This window comes from Lycorma delicatula, chromosome 8 (genome assembly GCF_047948215.1).
Source record: "Lycorma delicatula isolate Av1 chromosome 8, ASM4794821v1, whole genome shotgun sequence".
NCBI lineage: Eukaryota > Metazoa > Arthropoda > Insecta > Hemiptera > Fulgoridae > Lycorma > Lycorma delicatula.
Window position 1 is genome coordinate 41,473,699 of NC_134462.1, and position 17,917 is coordinate 41,491,615.

The 17,917-nt window shown below is 28.3% G+C and overlaps 1 protein-coding gene across 1 annotated transcript in view; it reads right to left on the reverse strand.

Moving 5' to 3' along the window:
- Positions 1-17,707, reverse strand: part of Pdp1 (PAR bZIP family member Pdp1) — a 261,102-nt gene extending 243,395 nt beyond the window's left edge. The window contains exon 1 of the mRNA XM_075373306.1: positions 17,446-17,707. Coding sequence (XP_075229421.1) covers positions 17,446-17,617 — 172 coding nt within the window. The 5' untranslated portion in view covers positions 17,618-17,707. The remainder of the gene's footprint in view (positions 1-17,445) is intronic.
- Positions 17,708-17,917: the final 210 nt, after the last annotated feature.

Sequence of the window (17,917 nt, forward strand, 5' to 3'; positions counted from 1 at the left end):
AACGAGCGACATCTAGTTAAGGAGGTGGAAGGACACAGCTTCCCGTATTTCCATTTCAAGTATACACAGTTTAACAATATCCGGTTAAACAAGTTGGAATAAACCCAAATTATTTTCTTACTCATATTACCGGTTTAATAAAGACTTAGCACTAACGACAATTTAATACAATATTAATAATTTTATAAAATATTAATAACTATTTTTACTTATGTATTTCCTATAAGAATTCATAATTTTTGTTTGTTTCGTAAATTATAGACCAATTAATAAACCTTCTCAATCTAGTTACATAAATTTTAACCTTAAAATTTCTCCTACAGGAAGAACATTTCCGAATGTTAAGTAAAAGGTGTTTCAATAAGAACTGGTATTTTAAATTAAGCGTCATTATTTAACTACAAAATTCTGAGCTACCATATTTGATATCTGTCTTAGTGAGACTTAAACGTTATTAAAAAATCCCTTTCGGCACGCCAGAAGGCGGAGGTAGATTTTACCGGTACTAAGTACGGGATAAAAATGATTTCCACCTTAAAGTTAAGAAAAACTTCAAATTTACTCAATACAACAATGGTTGCATGTGAAACAAATTTTCACATGTTTAGCATACGACAAGCTCCATCTTCTTACAATTCCAGCAATATTTTGGTCATCCTTTGTTGTAAGAGTTGGTCATATCAAAAGTTTTTCTAGAAAAAAGGTTTAGGTAATGTTTAGAGGACTAACGACCACTTTAAACCGATTCGATACTGTGCCTATTCAGGGAAGTATGATTATTTTGTCTTCGAAACTACATTTTTTCCACCTCCTAAGCTAATGGATGGTGGTTTAAAAAAATTTTCTTAGATCCGTTTTAGGCCCTTATTCAAAGAATAGTAGGAACTTTAAACGAATTCGATATTTTACTTAATAAGAAAGTTATAGCGATATTTTATTTTCTTGAAAAAGCCCCCCCCCCCTTTGAAAAAGGGGGGGGCTTTTTCAAGAAAATAAAATATGAAATGAGTAGACATCTACCGAAAGAGCCATTATTTGGCTGACATGTTATCCTATATTTAATTTACTACGTTGTACTTTATACTATATAATAATATTAAATACTGTTGACAAAAACGTGAGTTTTTTCATAAATAAAATACTGGTGCGTAATGAAAGATTCTTTTCAATAATTTATATATAAAATTAAGTTTTCCTTACCTATTCAGTAAAAACAGGTTGACCCCCAGTAATATTGATCTTTTTAGCGTGTGAAAAAATGTCATAGGTGACCGGAACTTCATTCCGGAGTTTTCTCCATATTGAAGTTTTTTTCCAGATTTCCATATGAAAAGCAGAGATGTTACACCACTCCGGAAGGTATTATGTTCCCAGTTTTTATAAATTTCAATTATACTTTATAAATAATTGAAGTAATAATTTTTACATAAAGTGGAATTATCTGATATTAAAATTCTTATAATTAAGATAAGACTATAGTTCAAACAATTTCCACTTGAAAATATTGTACTTTTCTTAAATTTAATATTTTAAAGATAAATAAAACCCGAAAAAGACTGCGTAAACGTGTAAATCTGAGTGTTTAGTATAATCAGACATTACAGAAACAGATATTATCTCTGTTGTTAAAGGAAGCAAGTTCAAATCCATTTATAGAGCATTTAAATGGATTTAAATCCATTTATCCAGAGTAAGGAATTCTAAACTATGAACACGTGTACGCTATGTAACTAGAAAAGTTACAAGAGTACAAAAAACACATTTTTATACAGAGTGATAAAAATTTCAGGGCATATTCTACTGGTGAAAATAAAGAAGAAATTTCATATAAACGTAGGTTCGGAAACTTTCGTTTGCTAATAACAGGTAGCGAAAAATTTATGCGCTTTCGTTAAAAGTAAGCCAAATTATAATTATTGGGACCAAAATTGAGGGATATATTTGAAGATTTTATATGAAATGTCATATTTACGATTGAAAAAAGAATTTCCTTTTTGCAGTTTTCGAAAAATTTGGGATAAAAGATAAAAGACTGGGATCGAAAACACACTATTTTATGTCTGGCGTAAAGTAACTTTATTAAATAGATAAACAAAACTTATGATAAACAAAAATGGATAAAGCGTAAAAAACTTGTAGAGAATTTCATTCTGAGTAAAGTGCTATGAATAAAGTCTACAGAAATTAAATACAAAAGTAAGAATTTTGAAGTTAATTAAAAACAAAACATATCAAAATGTGGCAGATTTTAACTAAATATTAAACAAAACAAAAATGTTCAGTACCACAAAACAAAAGAAATATTTTAGAATAACAAATACAAACACAGACAATAAAACCTACTCAACAACAATTAAATAAACTACAAAAAGTGTCCTCCTTAACAGTGAATACAGAACTCTGCCTGACGAACAATTTGTTTGATGGTTTTCCGTATTTCAGCAAAGTTGTTTTGTATTAGTTGTGAATTTTAATAACTTGATCTTCTCTTGTATTATACTTTTATTCATATTCTAATGTTTTCAAGTAACCGCACAGGTAGTAAACCGGAAGTGTTAAGTCGGGTGACCTCGGAGGCCACCAGTTGATAGGTCCGCAATGTCCAATCGACTCGTTTAAAAAAAGGCATTTAAGTGTTACTTTGTAACACTTAAATGCCTTTGTACGTAATAAAATTAATCATAAGTTTATTCAAGTACGTATTATGGTTAAAAAATACTTAATATCTTGCCTATATAACAATGTTTTTCATTTAAATCATTCTATACTTTAGATTATTGTCGTTTTACAGTATTCCAATTGGATTCCAATATTATATTTGTATTCCAGGAGAATTAGCTTTATTCCATAGGTGATTCAAACATTATGGCTTATTATAAGACTGATGTTTATAGAAGTCAACAAAGAGACGATCTCTACTAGATATACCTAGGACAATTAGGATACACAGATCATCACATTCTCAGTGTTACACTAAAGAATGTCGAACGAAAATCAACAAAAACTCAACTGAAAAACAATGATTTAATATATACGAAAAGGGATAAATGATTTATTTAAGAACTGCAACATGTGACAAAATAAACCTACTCTATCAAATTCTACAAAGAGGGCGTCCATCCCGTTAACAAATTTTAGGTTACTGAGAACTCAGACAGAAAGAAAAGAATACTTTGCTCATCATTGATTATCCAGAAGCACAAATCATTCAGTTAGCTTTACTTCGATTAAAAAATAAGTGTTTTAATTAATCGAATTCATACTTCGATCGTTGGAATTCGAAAAAGAAGAATAATTTTTTTTAAGTGCCGGTTGACCAGTTGATATTTTAATCAACATGATTAGTAATACATCTGAGATTTTAACAGAACTTTTTTTGCCCAATTATAAATTTTGCTGCCTGTTGTACAACGTAATAATATCAAAATATAAGCAAAAAGAGGGCGTTTGAAAATGCCATTGATTTTATAAAAAGTAGACAAGTTTATATATATATAGTACGGTAATTCTAATAATACTATTAAATATTCATGGCCATATAAATCTATAAAAAGCTATAAAATTATAAATATATCATCCGATACAATTCCTGTTTGGAATAACAGAATATTAATGCTAAGCTTTATAAATAATATAAACTTTGTTTTCTAATCTATGCAGAATAATCTTCCGTTATAAAAACCATTTAAGAAACTTTCAATAAAAGAAAAATTAAAGCTTGAAATAAAAATTAATATTTAACCTACATTACTGAATATTATTTATAAAAATAAACATCTATTTACAATATTACAACAACTGAAATGAATAATTTTTTTATTAACATATTTATAATTTTTTGGCCTATTTAGATTTTACTAAGACATGTGAAAAGAAAGAAAAAATTAACGCAAACGTGTCTTAGTCACTCGCTATTATTATATTTTGTTATCAACCTAAGAGTTTATCATTTTTCAACGTGAATCGATTAATAAGTTCAGATGGGGACAATGATCTGTCTTACGTTGTTTTTAATGCATTTGAATTCGATTCTATTTATTTTTATCTCTTTCTTTTACCTATCTATTTAATTCGCTTTCTCTCTTTCTCCTATATTTCTAAAAAACATCCTACAGATACATACACGAGCGCGAACATATATATATATATATATATATATATATTTACATTCTTATTTCAAGTTATTCAAAATAAATGTTTGTGATATAAGTTATTGCACTACACCAACAAATCATCTTTAATTTATTTATGAATTATTCAAAGAATAAAAACAAAAACAACCATCTTATTCAAACATTTTATAGCTTTTTTTATTGCTTTCAATATTTTAGCGATTTGGAAAAAAAATTAATTCCATACATTTTTTTTTTAAAACCTAAGAAAAATTTAAAAAAAGAAAGAACAATAAATAAATACGGAAATATAATCTATAAATATAAAACAGATCTATTTTTTTAACTCTATTGCACTGCATTGCTATCAGCCATTTTTAATGATTTATATTCATTATTGAATTTTCCTTAACGCGATTTTCTAACGGATAAACCGAAATTAAACCTACAGAAAATTGTTTCAAAAGAAAAAAGTTAAATATTTCTAGGTGAAAATTTTTTTAATTTTCTGGTATTATTTCCTAATAAAATTAATCATCTTCCCGCAAAAAAAAACCCATAAAATTATCTGAATAATTGAAAATAAAATTAGTTGAATTGATAATTTCGTGAAATAAAAATATAAATATTCCATATGGTTAGCAAACCGTTATATACAGATATTATTACTGTCATATACATTTTTTTTTAAATTCAAGCAAAAGTTTGTGAACTTAATTTGCATGAAGGTTAAGTTTAATATTCTTTCCATACAAAAATTTATCTTTTAAAAATAAAAAAATGTAAAAATGCTGTAAAAACGTATTTACAAAAAACACTGTGTTGTCTGTCTGTGTTAAATGCCCAAATAATTTGAATATAAATTTAAACATAGTTTTCTTTAATAATATAGTATTCGCAACTTAACTTATTTTGATGGATTATGGATTTTATGTATGGATTATGACCCAGATAATGGTAAAGTATATTTTTTTAACCATTTAAAATGAAAAGATATTATTTTTCAAGGTATATCATATATATATATATATATATATAAAAGTAAAATCAAGTGACATAAGTTTATCCTATCAGGGTGTATTAAAAAATTAAATTAAGCCATATATATTAAGGCTAAATTTTTTACAATTTTATACTCATTTACCTATTTATTTAATTTGAAATTTTTAACTACGTTAAAAAAAAATAGCTCGTAACGTATAAGATAAGAATCCAAAAGTAATGAACTCAAAATTTTAAGAATCGATTAAATTAGTTCATTAATTTACTGAAATCTAATTAAACTAATAATTTAAATAGATGAACATAACATAACACCGAAGTAGACAAAGTTAGATTACAATTTAACAAACTATTCGTAGTAATAGTAATATTAATAATAATTATAATAATAGTAAAATACCAGCAATATATAACAAGTGGTACCAAACAGACGGCTACGTCATTCTACGTAACACTAATTAGTTTTACTTTAATCTGTTCACGGTAACCCGAACGATTCATCATAAATGGCGTTAGAGAAGTGTTAGGCAAAACCTACAGTGCATAAGGTTATCAGCATGTTTCAAATGCATGCCAAGGATAACGTGATAATTAATGTATAAATTTTTCACAACAGTGTTTTCTGACTATGAATTTTATTATTAAAAAAAAAAAAAATAATAACCCTTATTATCATTATTATTTGAAGTATCAATATTTTATTTTGAAATATTTCGAAGATATCAACCAATTAATACCTATAATCAAACCTCTACGCGGTAAACCCCTAGATAAACACTCATACATCGCAAAACTACATTTATAAATAAAAAAATTCGGCTATCGATTTAGAGAATTTTCTAAATCCCCGAATAAAAATAATAGATATTTTTGGTGAAGAAGCTAAAAATATAACTAAATTTAAAAAAATAAAAATAAAACAAAGGATTTAAAATAAAGTTTTTAAAATGTATTCATATAGAAGAATTTGAAAAGTAGATTGACGGATAAAATTTGAAATAAAAAGATAAAAGAAGAACAATAATAATATAGAGAAATTTGTGGCAGAATCTTATAAAAATGAACTTAAGACCGGTGGTCCATTTGTTAAGATATCTAGGTTAATTATTTCGGTAATAAAGAGACGTGCAAAATCCAAAACCTTTACAGGAACATAAAGATTAAAATATATGAAACAGATTGAGGACGAAGGCTGTAGTAAATATTTTGGCGTTAAAATATTAGCATAGAATAAAAATAAATAAAGATATGGTTGAAACCAGTCTATCGGAAGATTATTAAAACATTCTTGCGTACTTTTGCACAAGAAGATCGATTCTTCGTTTCCGACGTCTTCACTATTTTGCAGTCAGAAACGCACTGATTTTCAAAGTACAAGGCACTACATAAGTTCAATTAAAGAGAATATCCGCACACAAGCATAAAGTTTCAATTAACTTACCCCTGTGACTCACTGCACAAGCGCGTATGAAAAACACCTTAAATTATCTGTTGTCGATCTTAAATTGAGCGTTAACTCAAGAACGACTCAACTAATCTTCATCATATCTTCACATGTTCAACTGTAGATACACTACTGCAGCATATCTAAATTTATAATGAAATTGTTTACGTAGCTTTGGAGATTTTCAAGCCACAACCTTTATATATAGGCTTATATATATATATATGTGTATAAGGCCTATATATATGTATATATCTCATACCTCTTAGTTCAATTTCACCCCCCAATCCCGTACGACCGAAAATAATACCGTATATTTTTTCGAAAAGTCTGTAAGAAAAAAAGAAAAAAAAACTATAGATGATCGTGGGAAAGAAGTATTTATTTATTTATTTAAATATGATATTGTTTTTTTTTTTTGAGTGGTTATATATATTTTTTTTAATTCTTTTTCTATGGGTTTAATTTTTTTTTGATTGAATTTCTTGTTTTTTTTTGTCTTTTGTGTTTTTAATTAGAGGCTGCGTGCATCTTTTACTGTAGTATTCAAACCATCTAAAAAGTATCACAAAGATACGTGGTTTCTTCACCACATTGTTTAGCTGCATATCAAACACCATTAATTTCACTTAAAATTAATCATGATTATACTTAATATATAAATTGTGCTTCGTTTAGGGGCATAATAAAAAAGGTTCCTGTTTAGGTAATGTAATGTAATTATATTAAAAAAGTCCGCCGTGTTTAACTTTAAGACATGTTGAACATTAAGAGTTTAATGTTTAAATTACTCTTCGAAATTCAAGTGTAATTTTATCAGAATAGGAACAAAATAACAACCGGGGGAAACAAATTTTAGTTTGATCATAAAATTAACGTCTTTCGTCTATTGTAACAAATTATCAAAAATATTTATTAAAAAATGAATCATGTGTGACTACTTTTTTTATTATAATTCTCGTGCATAAATAAAAAACACCTAATAAAATTTTATCTTAAAAATCAAATCTCATTTTTTAAATTTTTTTTACATTAAAAAAAACTTCTTCAAAAAATCCCAAAATTCGACAAACTTTGATAAAATGAAAATATTTACCAACTTTTATAATTGTTTTAGGTAACAATAGTTTTGAACTGACAATACAAAAGTTACATTTAAAAAAAGAAATACACAAAGAAACAAAACATTAAATAATCATAGAAATACCATACTTCAGTTATACAGAAAAAAGACAGCAGTTAATTAATTTTAACGGAGAATTCACTGATCGCCGTAATATATACAGATTAAGCAACACGCAATAATCAATAGTAATGCGGTTATCATACACAATCATTTGAAGGCGTTAGTTACATTTATTTATATTTATTTTATCGAATTGCATTCTGCTAGCCACTTTGTGTTTTTACAAACAGTTTTTAAGCTTCGTATTTCGCTTAAAGTAATATATAAAAAAAACTAATAATAATACAAATTATTTTATATATTCCCCAATCTTATTTTCTGTTAAAGTAAGCAATTTTATTATTTTATTTCCTTTCTGAATTTGTCTTCAAAAGACTAGAGATACAAATATACTCGCTATCGGTTTTTTTAACCTCATTACTGAATACAAGCGAATGTGGAAAGCTCAAAATCGACTACTAAGGTCATTAGCCCTCGTCACGTTCTTAGAAAGAAATTAGTATCACCATCAGGATTCGTCATATGTAAGGGTGTAAAGGGCCCTTACATTTTATTTAAAAGCACAAACTACACGAAACATTAAGACACAAAAGACAAGGACAAACACAACACTTACAGGGTGTAAAGGGCCCCGATATTAAAATTTGAGATAAGGTTCTCAAAAGACCATGAAATTAAAAATACAAGATATCAATACCATTTCCGTTTTTCTACGTGTCTCGTTTATGGTTTGTTTAAACATCCTGGGGGCGACCAGAACCGCCGTTGAGCAGTATATCAGTCGCGCCAGGGTGCCGTGGCAGTTGACTCCTCCTTATAAACAGGCTACAGGCATCCATTGCACTTACCCATAGCCTCGCGCCCTCAGTTTACCCTTGAGGGTCCCCCATGCCATCATTGGACACACCCCGACTCACTGCTCTTGAATGCAGACGAGCCAGGATGGCCTAGGCAAGAGGGCTACCTCCCGTTACTATGCGTGCCACGCTTCGAGACTCTCTTACATATAAATCTATATAAAACTACCGCTTAGAGATTCTTTTATCACAGCTTTATTTTCATTTTTTAGACTTTTAAGGAGTCCACTGGCGTGTAAAAATGCAACTATCTTTTCTTCATTTCCATTATCCAGATCAGCAGTAATATCGTTTCTAAGACGGAACGTCTTTCTGAGGTCCTCATATATGTTACACTCTTCTATTAGATGCTTGAATGTCTGTGTTTTATTACAAACACCGCACATTGGTCTCTCTTCGCCGGTTAACAAATATGCATTTGTTAATCGCGTGTGACCGATTCTAAGTCTGGTCACAGCTACTTGTTCTCGGCGAGTCAACTTAAAGTCGCTTTTCCATTTATATGGAGAAGTTTTAACAGAGTTTAATTTTGTATTTAAACTCCTCCATTCAGTATTCCACTTGTTTTTAACTACGTTAGTTAGACAGTTTTTAACATCTGCCACTCTTACAGGAAATGCATCCAAATCATCGCAGACTGTTGCCTTTCTGGCAGCTTCGTCTGCGCTCTCATTACCTGTAATACCAGCATGCCCTGGAGTCCATACTAATACGCATCGCTGTCCTCATTGATTTAAAACGTATAAAACAGACAGGATGTTTGAAATTAGGACATCCTTAATGTTTTTGTTCCGAACTGCAACAAGTGCACTTAGGGAATCGGAACAAATTAGCACTCTCTCTTCGTAATAATATTCTGTGAAGAGAAGAGCTAGCTGAATGGCAGTAAGTTCTGCCGTATAAACACTGGTTATATCTGGCAGTTTCCAACAATGGGCTTCTCCATTTACGTATATGGAGCATCCAACAGCATGTTCGGTTTTAGAACCGTCAGTATAAATTCTAATATGTTCTTCGTAACTACTGACGGTTGCCAAAAATTCCTGTTGGATGATCACTGCTGGCTTCTTTTTTATTTCTTCCTGAGAGAGATCCAACCTTGTATTTACCGTTGGCAAAAGCCATGGCGGTATTTCTCTTGTGGAAATTGCTATTGTATCTGGAATAGAAATTTCGTATTTTCTTCTTAATTCGTGGTACCTAATTCCGGCTGGTCTGGAATAGGTAGCACGACGTTCATATACTGCAGCCAGTATGATGATTCGTGAAAAGTTTATTACTTATATGGGCAGGAAAAGCCCATACGTTTGCTGCATATATTAATAAAAGGATCTCTCTTCTATAATGTAGTGGCATTATTCCGGCTTCGGACATTAAACTTGTCGCCGGACTTGTGCGGAAAGCGCCTGTCGCATATCTAATTCCGCTATTATGAATTACGTCTAACTTTCTTAAATGCGAGTTCCTAGCGGATGAATATACAATACATCCGTAGTCTAGTTTCGATTGAACCAATGCCTTATACAGTCTCAACAATATCTCTTTATCTGAACCCCAATTAATATTCGATAAACATTTGATAATGTTTAGGGTTTTTTTTGCATCTAACACTCAAGTCCTGTATGTGTAATCCCCATGTAAGGGATTTATCCAATACTAGTCCTAAAAATCTTACGTTAGAATTAGTACTAAAAATCATTGAATTAGATCTTACTGTCGTAAAGAACACGCAGCATAATTTTACGAAATCGATTCCGACATTATTTATTCATGCATTACATGAGTATATATACGATATTTTTGCAGTACTCGACTGAAAAGCATTATTTATGAATAAACACACATTTTAAAAGTTTTACTTTTACCACATTCATAAGAAAAAAGAACAGTTTTATTTATTTTTCCATTAAAAATGTATCAAGGAAACTAACTTTAAGTCATAATACTGTCTTTAGCTCTTATTAATACCACAAAGAGAATGTACGTAAATTTCTCGGTGCAATTTAAAAATCATAAATTTCATGAAACCAGTTTAATTAGTACTAAATTTTATTTACATGTTAACTCTAGTTATTTACATCTATATTAAACCTAATAATCTAAATCCTCTTTCACTTAAGTTTGGAACTGATATAAACAAACGTTCTAATTAGTTTCAAGCTGGTGTATTCTTAAGCTCAATGAAAATGATTTTCTCGGCACATATCATTATCATTAAGTTACACCCGTAATATTAGGGATGTTTTTAAAAATTCACTTCAAACTGAGAAGTTTTTATTACGTAAGTTCAGATGTAACTGAAGTGTATAATAGTTCATAAATACCGATAAATTGTTTGTAGAAAAATATGAACTAGAAAATAAAAAAGAAAAGAGTGGGTTAAATATATTTGAAGGTAAGTCTTTCTAAAAACACGTGATACATCGTACATTATCTAACTGTTCCTTCATTTTTAATGTTCATTTATAGATTAAAAACAAAAACTTTTTATGATTTGTAAACCGAGTTTCGGTGTTACGTAAAGTATTCTCTTTATTCTTAATACATCAGTTCAGCAACGTAGTTTATATTTCGTAAATTTATGATCAAATAAAAAACATTTTTAACAAATTATCTTGATAATATTATCAATCTAAAATGTTTATTCATACATACAAGATGAAATACAAAACTAAACATCCATAAACTTGTAGCTAAAATGCTACTTATTCCGTTGCGGGATTATTCGGCAACCAGTAGTATCAAATTCAATGTGAGTAAAACTTAAGAAAATATGACTTATCACTTTCCTTTTAATCTGAAAGTGTGATTCAACTAAGTTAAGAGAAATTATCTTGAGTAGGATTTGAAGCAACGATTAAAAAATACGATTACGTTAAAAAAACTAATTGGTGGATCTCTTTCAAATGATTAAAAATTGTTACGTTAAGTTTTACCGACGTTTAGAAAAAAACGTTCGGTATTACGTTAGGTTAGACGGTGGGATTGGAGGTAAAATTGACTTTTTACGTTTTGAAGTATGAAAATACCATTTACTTAAACTTTAATTTCCTTATATATATATACAGGCCTTTGTATAAAATTTGTGATTAGAAAATCATCAGAACTACTAGATAAATTGCATTGAAATTTAGATGTGCTGTAGTACTATATTTAGATATAGTACAACAGTATGCACATACAGTACTACATACAGTACTACATAGTATGCACAAATTTTTGCATACACAACTCTAACGTTGTGTATGCAAAAATTTGATGAAGATTGGTTGAGTCATTCTTGAGTTACGCTCAATTTAAGGTCGAAAACAGACAACGTAACTTCAATTTGAGGTATTTTTTCTGTCGTATGGTGAGAATGGGTGGTGAAAATGAATTCTCTTTACGTTTTGAGGTATTAGGAGTACGAAAATACCATTCATGTCTAAAATTTTGTGGTTCAAAAATCTCCAAAACTACTACTTCAATTTCATTGAAATTTAGATATGCGGTAGTACTGTATCTAGAGTTGTAGATGTGAAAATTTGATGAAGATTGGTAGACTCCTTCTTCAGTTACGCTTAATTTAATGTTGATAACAGACAATATAACTCAATATAAATTATTAAAATTGAGGTTTCAGTTTCAGTTACTTTGTATTGGTTACATTGCACATACACGCTTGTGCAATGAGTGAGCCACAGTGACTCAACAGTGGTGAGCGAGTTTTAACTTGATGCTTGTATATAGGGTCTGCTAGTTAATCAAACATATGTAGAACGTTCTACTCTGAAAATCAGTGCGTTTCTGACTGAATAGTGACGGCATCGGAAACGAAAAGTCGGTCGTCTTGCTCAGAACTGCAGTTTATGAAAAACTGAAAGGTTTTCTATAATTTATTTTCACGAAACCGACAATTACCGTAAGAACGGTATTAATATTAGTTCTGCAGATAAATTTAATGTTAAGGAACTTAATAGTTGTTAGGAAATAGTGAAATCAAATCATTAATAATAATAATCTATCAGATAGATTTCGAATAAGTAGTCTATTTAACTACAATTGAATAATAAAGTCGGCAAACCAGTTGTGTACAATCTAATATTTTTAATCTTCTACAGTATACAAATTTTACAATAAGAATACGTGCATTCATAAATATCCAACTACACAAAACTCGTTACCATCCGATAAAATTTCCTGTTTATTGTCAAGCTGTTTATAAACTGAAACAACTCCTTAGTTACTAAAGTTTTTCAGTTAAATACAAATATAAAAATTTTCTGGTATAATCTGGTATTTTCTGGTATAATCACACTCGGTGAAAGTTTCGGTGAGCATAGTTGATTTCTTTCAATTCTCTTAAGTCTGGGTAGAGGACATTGGCAATCAAGAATATAAGATATATATTACGCGTTTTATTAATGGGTTTTTTATTCATTTATTGCTGATAGATTTTGTTATGTGTGCTTTAATTTTTATGGACGTACTATAATGTATGTGATAAAAAAGTGAATGAGATAAATGAATTTTATTGTTATTATTTTTATTATTACTATTTTTATTTTTTTTATTTTTACAACTACCATGTGAAACTGAGTTATAATCGCATAACTAAATCGCACAAAAATGTGATAAAATGTATACTTAAGATTTTCAAGTTCCCCTTTACGCTCGACATAAATTGTCTCATAATTTGAATTACGATTTTTATTATAAATGATTACTCACTTATATGCATGGGATTGAAACAAATATCAGCATGCACAATTGTAATCAAAATTTTTCTAAGCTCTAGTTTTAATCAGATAAAACTCTCCAGGTATAGAAACACTACCTATCAGGTTGGTCTAGTGATGAACTCGTCATCGCAAATCAGCTGATTTTGAAGTCGAGAGTTTTAAGGTTCAAATCATAGTAAAGGCAGTTTAGTTTCTTTTATAGGGGTTTGAATACTAGATCGCGGATACCGGTGTTCTTCGGTGGTTGGGCTTCAATTAACCACGCATCTCAGGAACGGTCAACCTGAGATATAAAAGACTACATTTCATTTACATTCATACATATCATCCTCATTCATCTCTAAAGTAATAACTTACGGTGGTTCCAGAGGCTAAACAGAAAGAGAAAGAAAGAGAGTGTCTTTAAATAATAATTCCTTTAAAAGTTGTATATTTTGACATATTCCCTCGATAATAAAGTAGTTAATTCAAAGACCCCCCAAATGAAGACAGTGTGGAAAGGTAAAATAATTATATCAATATATGATCGGGTATAAAATATACACTAGCCAAATTAACTTTAAAAAAACATACATTTTCATACGTCTTCGAATATAATTTTTATTCGTTTATAACGTAATTAATTTTAAATGTTATTGTGAGCATTACAGTCAAAGACGTATTTATATCGCATACTTTCACATACCTGTATCCTTCCTTTATTTTACAAAATTAGTCAGGCAATCTCCTACAGAAACCAGATCCGATTCCCACCACAAAGAATTGAATTCTCCACAAAACTAGGACCCAATCAGGCGCAATCCTGCTACTCCGGAAGGTTTAGGTGGACGGACTGAAAGGAAACGCGTCGGAAAAGGACGCAAATGTTAATTTCTCAAGGAATAACCTGAATAAAATACTTATACAAACACGATTTATCATTATAAATTATTTCGATATATATTTCGATTCATTAATCGAAAAGCAATCCCAAACTCCGTCCATCTTAACTAAAAATAAATATATAAACGCCATTAAAAATGAAATACCCGTCAGATAAAAAGAAAGAACCAGCGTCAATTATCTGATGTCCAGACTTTTCAGTGTATAGTAGAATAAAATAACCCCTGAAATCTTTGCGTTTCGTTCTGTTTACACATACATCAGTTTTCTTCAGCCGTATGACCATTCTATCCAACCCTACTTTAACCCCTCCCACCTGTATATATATGTATATATATATATACATGTATATATATATATATATATATATATATGTATATGTATATATATGTATATGTATTTATTTGGTTAGGTAAGTGTCTTACGCCAAAGTAGACTAACAATTTATAGATTATTTTGATTTTTTCACGGCTAAACTAAAAACTTCTGAAAGAAAAAATGTGTTCACATAATCTTAAAAAAATTTTCGGTAGGTCCATTTTGTTTTTAAATTAATTTTAACCATAATACTTTTACATAATACAGATAAGAGTGAATTAAGGTAATATTTATCTACAAAGTAATTTAAATGTTAAAAATAATTGTTTATATAATCTATCTTTTTATTTAAATATATTTATTGTATTTTAATATAATATTAAATATTCACATCAAGATAATTTCTGCAGCAAATGACTTCTATTGTTTAAAATAACTTTTTTTTATAGGTTGTAAAATAAAATCGACACTAAAATATTAAAACGTTTTATGTTACCACAATCTTTTAATTTCCTTCATAAAATTTTATATTCAAAGTAACTATTTCAGTGAATTTAAATTCTGATAGTAATATGACAATTAAAACACAAAAAAATTAAGTATACTTAGGTGAGGATTATATTTCACATACATATAACATATTTATTTAATATGTTTATTAAATCAAACATATTTATTAAATAAATAATATATCTTTCCAAAAAAAATATTTTAATTATTTATTATATATATATATATATATATATATATATATATATATATATATATATATATATAAAATAAAGCTTAAAATAAGGAAAAGAAAATTTCTCTTCAGTATTTTGGGTCTGAGTCTATAATTTAAAAATAAAAATAGACATTTCTTGATAGCTTTGTATATTAAATGAAGTATAAATTTTTGAAAAATACTTAAACCGAAGGGAAAAATAGAACAAATAAAGAACAAAAAACACATATTTCAATTTTAAGAAATAGGGGCTGATTTTTTGTAACAAAAAAAGGTTTTATATATATATATATATAAAATTAATTAACCCTGACACAAAAGATACTAAAAAAAAATTATTATTCTAAAATAAAATTTTATAATTCATTACAGTACAATTAACTAAATTATAAAAAAATCAAATAAAAAAAGAAAGACACAAAAAAGACTTAAAAAAAAAACCTATCAGATTCAACTGAATTGAACAGTAAACACACTTATTGTAAATAATAATAAACCAAAATTCGAAATATAATATATATATTATAGGTAATAAATTTATTTTAATAAAGTTTTCTCTAAATACTTCTGAAGAAAATCGAAATCGGGGTTTCCCCTTAAATTCTGAAAAAAAAGTTAATATGATCAGTGCCTCGAATATAGAAATATTTGAGCTAAATTTGAAGGAAATTGGTTAGGCCAATCCTGAGATATAAGGCCAAGTCCTATACAAATACGTACATACACATATACATATGTTTTTTTGGTCTAGATGCGCTAGCTTGACCCTAAAACGTAAAGGTTTGCAAAATACCTGATACCTCATTTTTGACATGATCACCATACGTTACCCTTTAATAGGCGAATATAACTATTCTAATTACATACGCCGGGAAAGTGGCAAGAAGATTCTAAATTCTACCCGTATTTTTTTTTATTTATTTTATTTTTATTTGTCCACTGGTAAGTTGTCATCAAATATAATTAGTGAAAAAAGGATAAAAACATAAATTATACTCTTAAAAACACTCGATTTGAAATCGTTTTTTATCGTCATCATAAATTTGTACGAAATTTTTATAAATATATTCAGCTCTACAAACAATCATTTTGATATTTAAAATATTCTCATGAGAAATGAAAAAATAATTGGAAATATAAATTAATATTAATTTGTCTTTAATTCAATTCCAACTTTAAAAATTCATAATTTATACATAATTTTGCTTAGTATCACTTTTTAGTGATTATTTTCAGAAAATAACTCTTGATAATTAGGATAACAAGAATCCACTATAACGACATCAATTTCTATTACAAGCGTCAGATAAAGGTGTCTGTTATACAGGATGTGTTGTATTACCTTTTGGTGTGAAAATGTTTTAAATATCATCACGCTTTAACTTGTTTGAGGATTTCATTATGTTAAAATAAACGAATAGTTAATAAATAAACAGGACAAACAAATAAAAAATTATCAAATAAATTTCTTTCGTTAAAAAAGGCTTCTATTAATATTATATCGATAAAATATATTACGGTAAAACAGAATCGATCGTAATAATATACTATCGATAAAATATCCTTTCGTTTGAATTTCTTCAACAAAAAATTGTTCTTTTCGAAATTTGTAAAATCGGTCTTGATTGCTAACATGCCCTAAATAAAATTAAAAAAAAAACAAACGACAGGTCAAGTTGAGAACTCACTACAATTCTTTTTTTTGAAACCAGTTAAAAGAAAATTATCTCACAAATAAAAGTTGTTTTCAACTATAACTTGTACTATAAGCTAATTACCATTTTGATTAAATCTTAGATAATCTTACCTAAAAATTTAGTTTTTCTAATTAACTTTAAGTATAAATTAACTAAAATTCTAGTATTATCTAATTAATTAATTAATTAACAGAAACATATAAATCAAGTTAAAATAAAAAAGTTTTTATGTTACGGGCTTGTAGAACTGATTTTATCGGTGTTTTGGATCTTTTAAGTTAATAAGTACGTCCTTGTATATTTCAGCAAAAACAAATGTAAAGCGATAACTTTCTGACATAAACGCGTACACTCGTACACACATACATACACATGCACATATTTAAATAAAAAAAACATGGAAACATATAGCTAAAAATGTATAAAATATTACGACAAACAAACAAGGAAAAATTATCTACTGTTTTCGTATGTTTTTTTTTATTTTTTATTTTTTTACCTGCAAGCAGATAACGTTTTGGTGGAGGTGGTGGTGGTGGGTTCGATGCTGGTGCAGATTGTTCATATTTAGCGCTGAACCATTGATGATGCTGTTGCCATGGAAATGCTAATGTCATTGCCTGCTGATGTTGAGTCATACAGGATGCGCGGAATGCATTATCAGAACCCATTATGATTTACAAGATGATGTCGATTATTTTTTTTTTTAATGAAGATAATTTTTTCTTCTGATTTACAATATACGTTACCCTTTATTAGGGTAACTTAATTATCCGGCAGACATTTTTTTCCTTATTCCTGTATTATATCAAAATTAATTAATATAAAAACAACTACAATTAAAAAATAATAATATATTAGGTTAATAAATAATAAAATGTTATCACTAAATTTATTAATTTCATACTTTTACAAGTTTCATTTCTTTTTTTTATTACTGTACTGAATGTAATTATTCTAACACATAATTA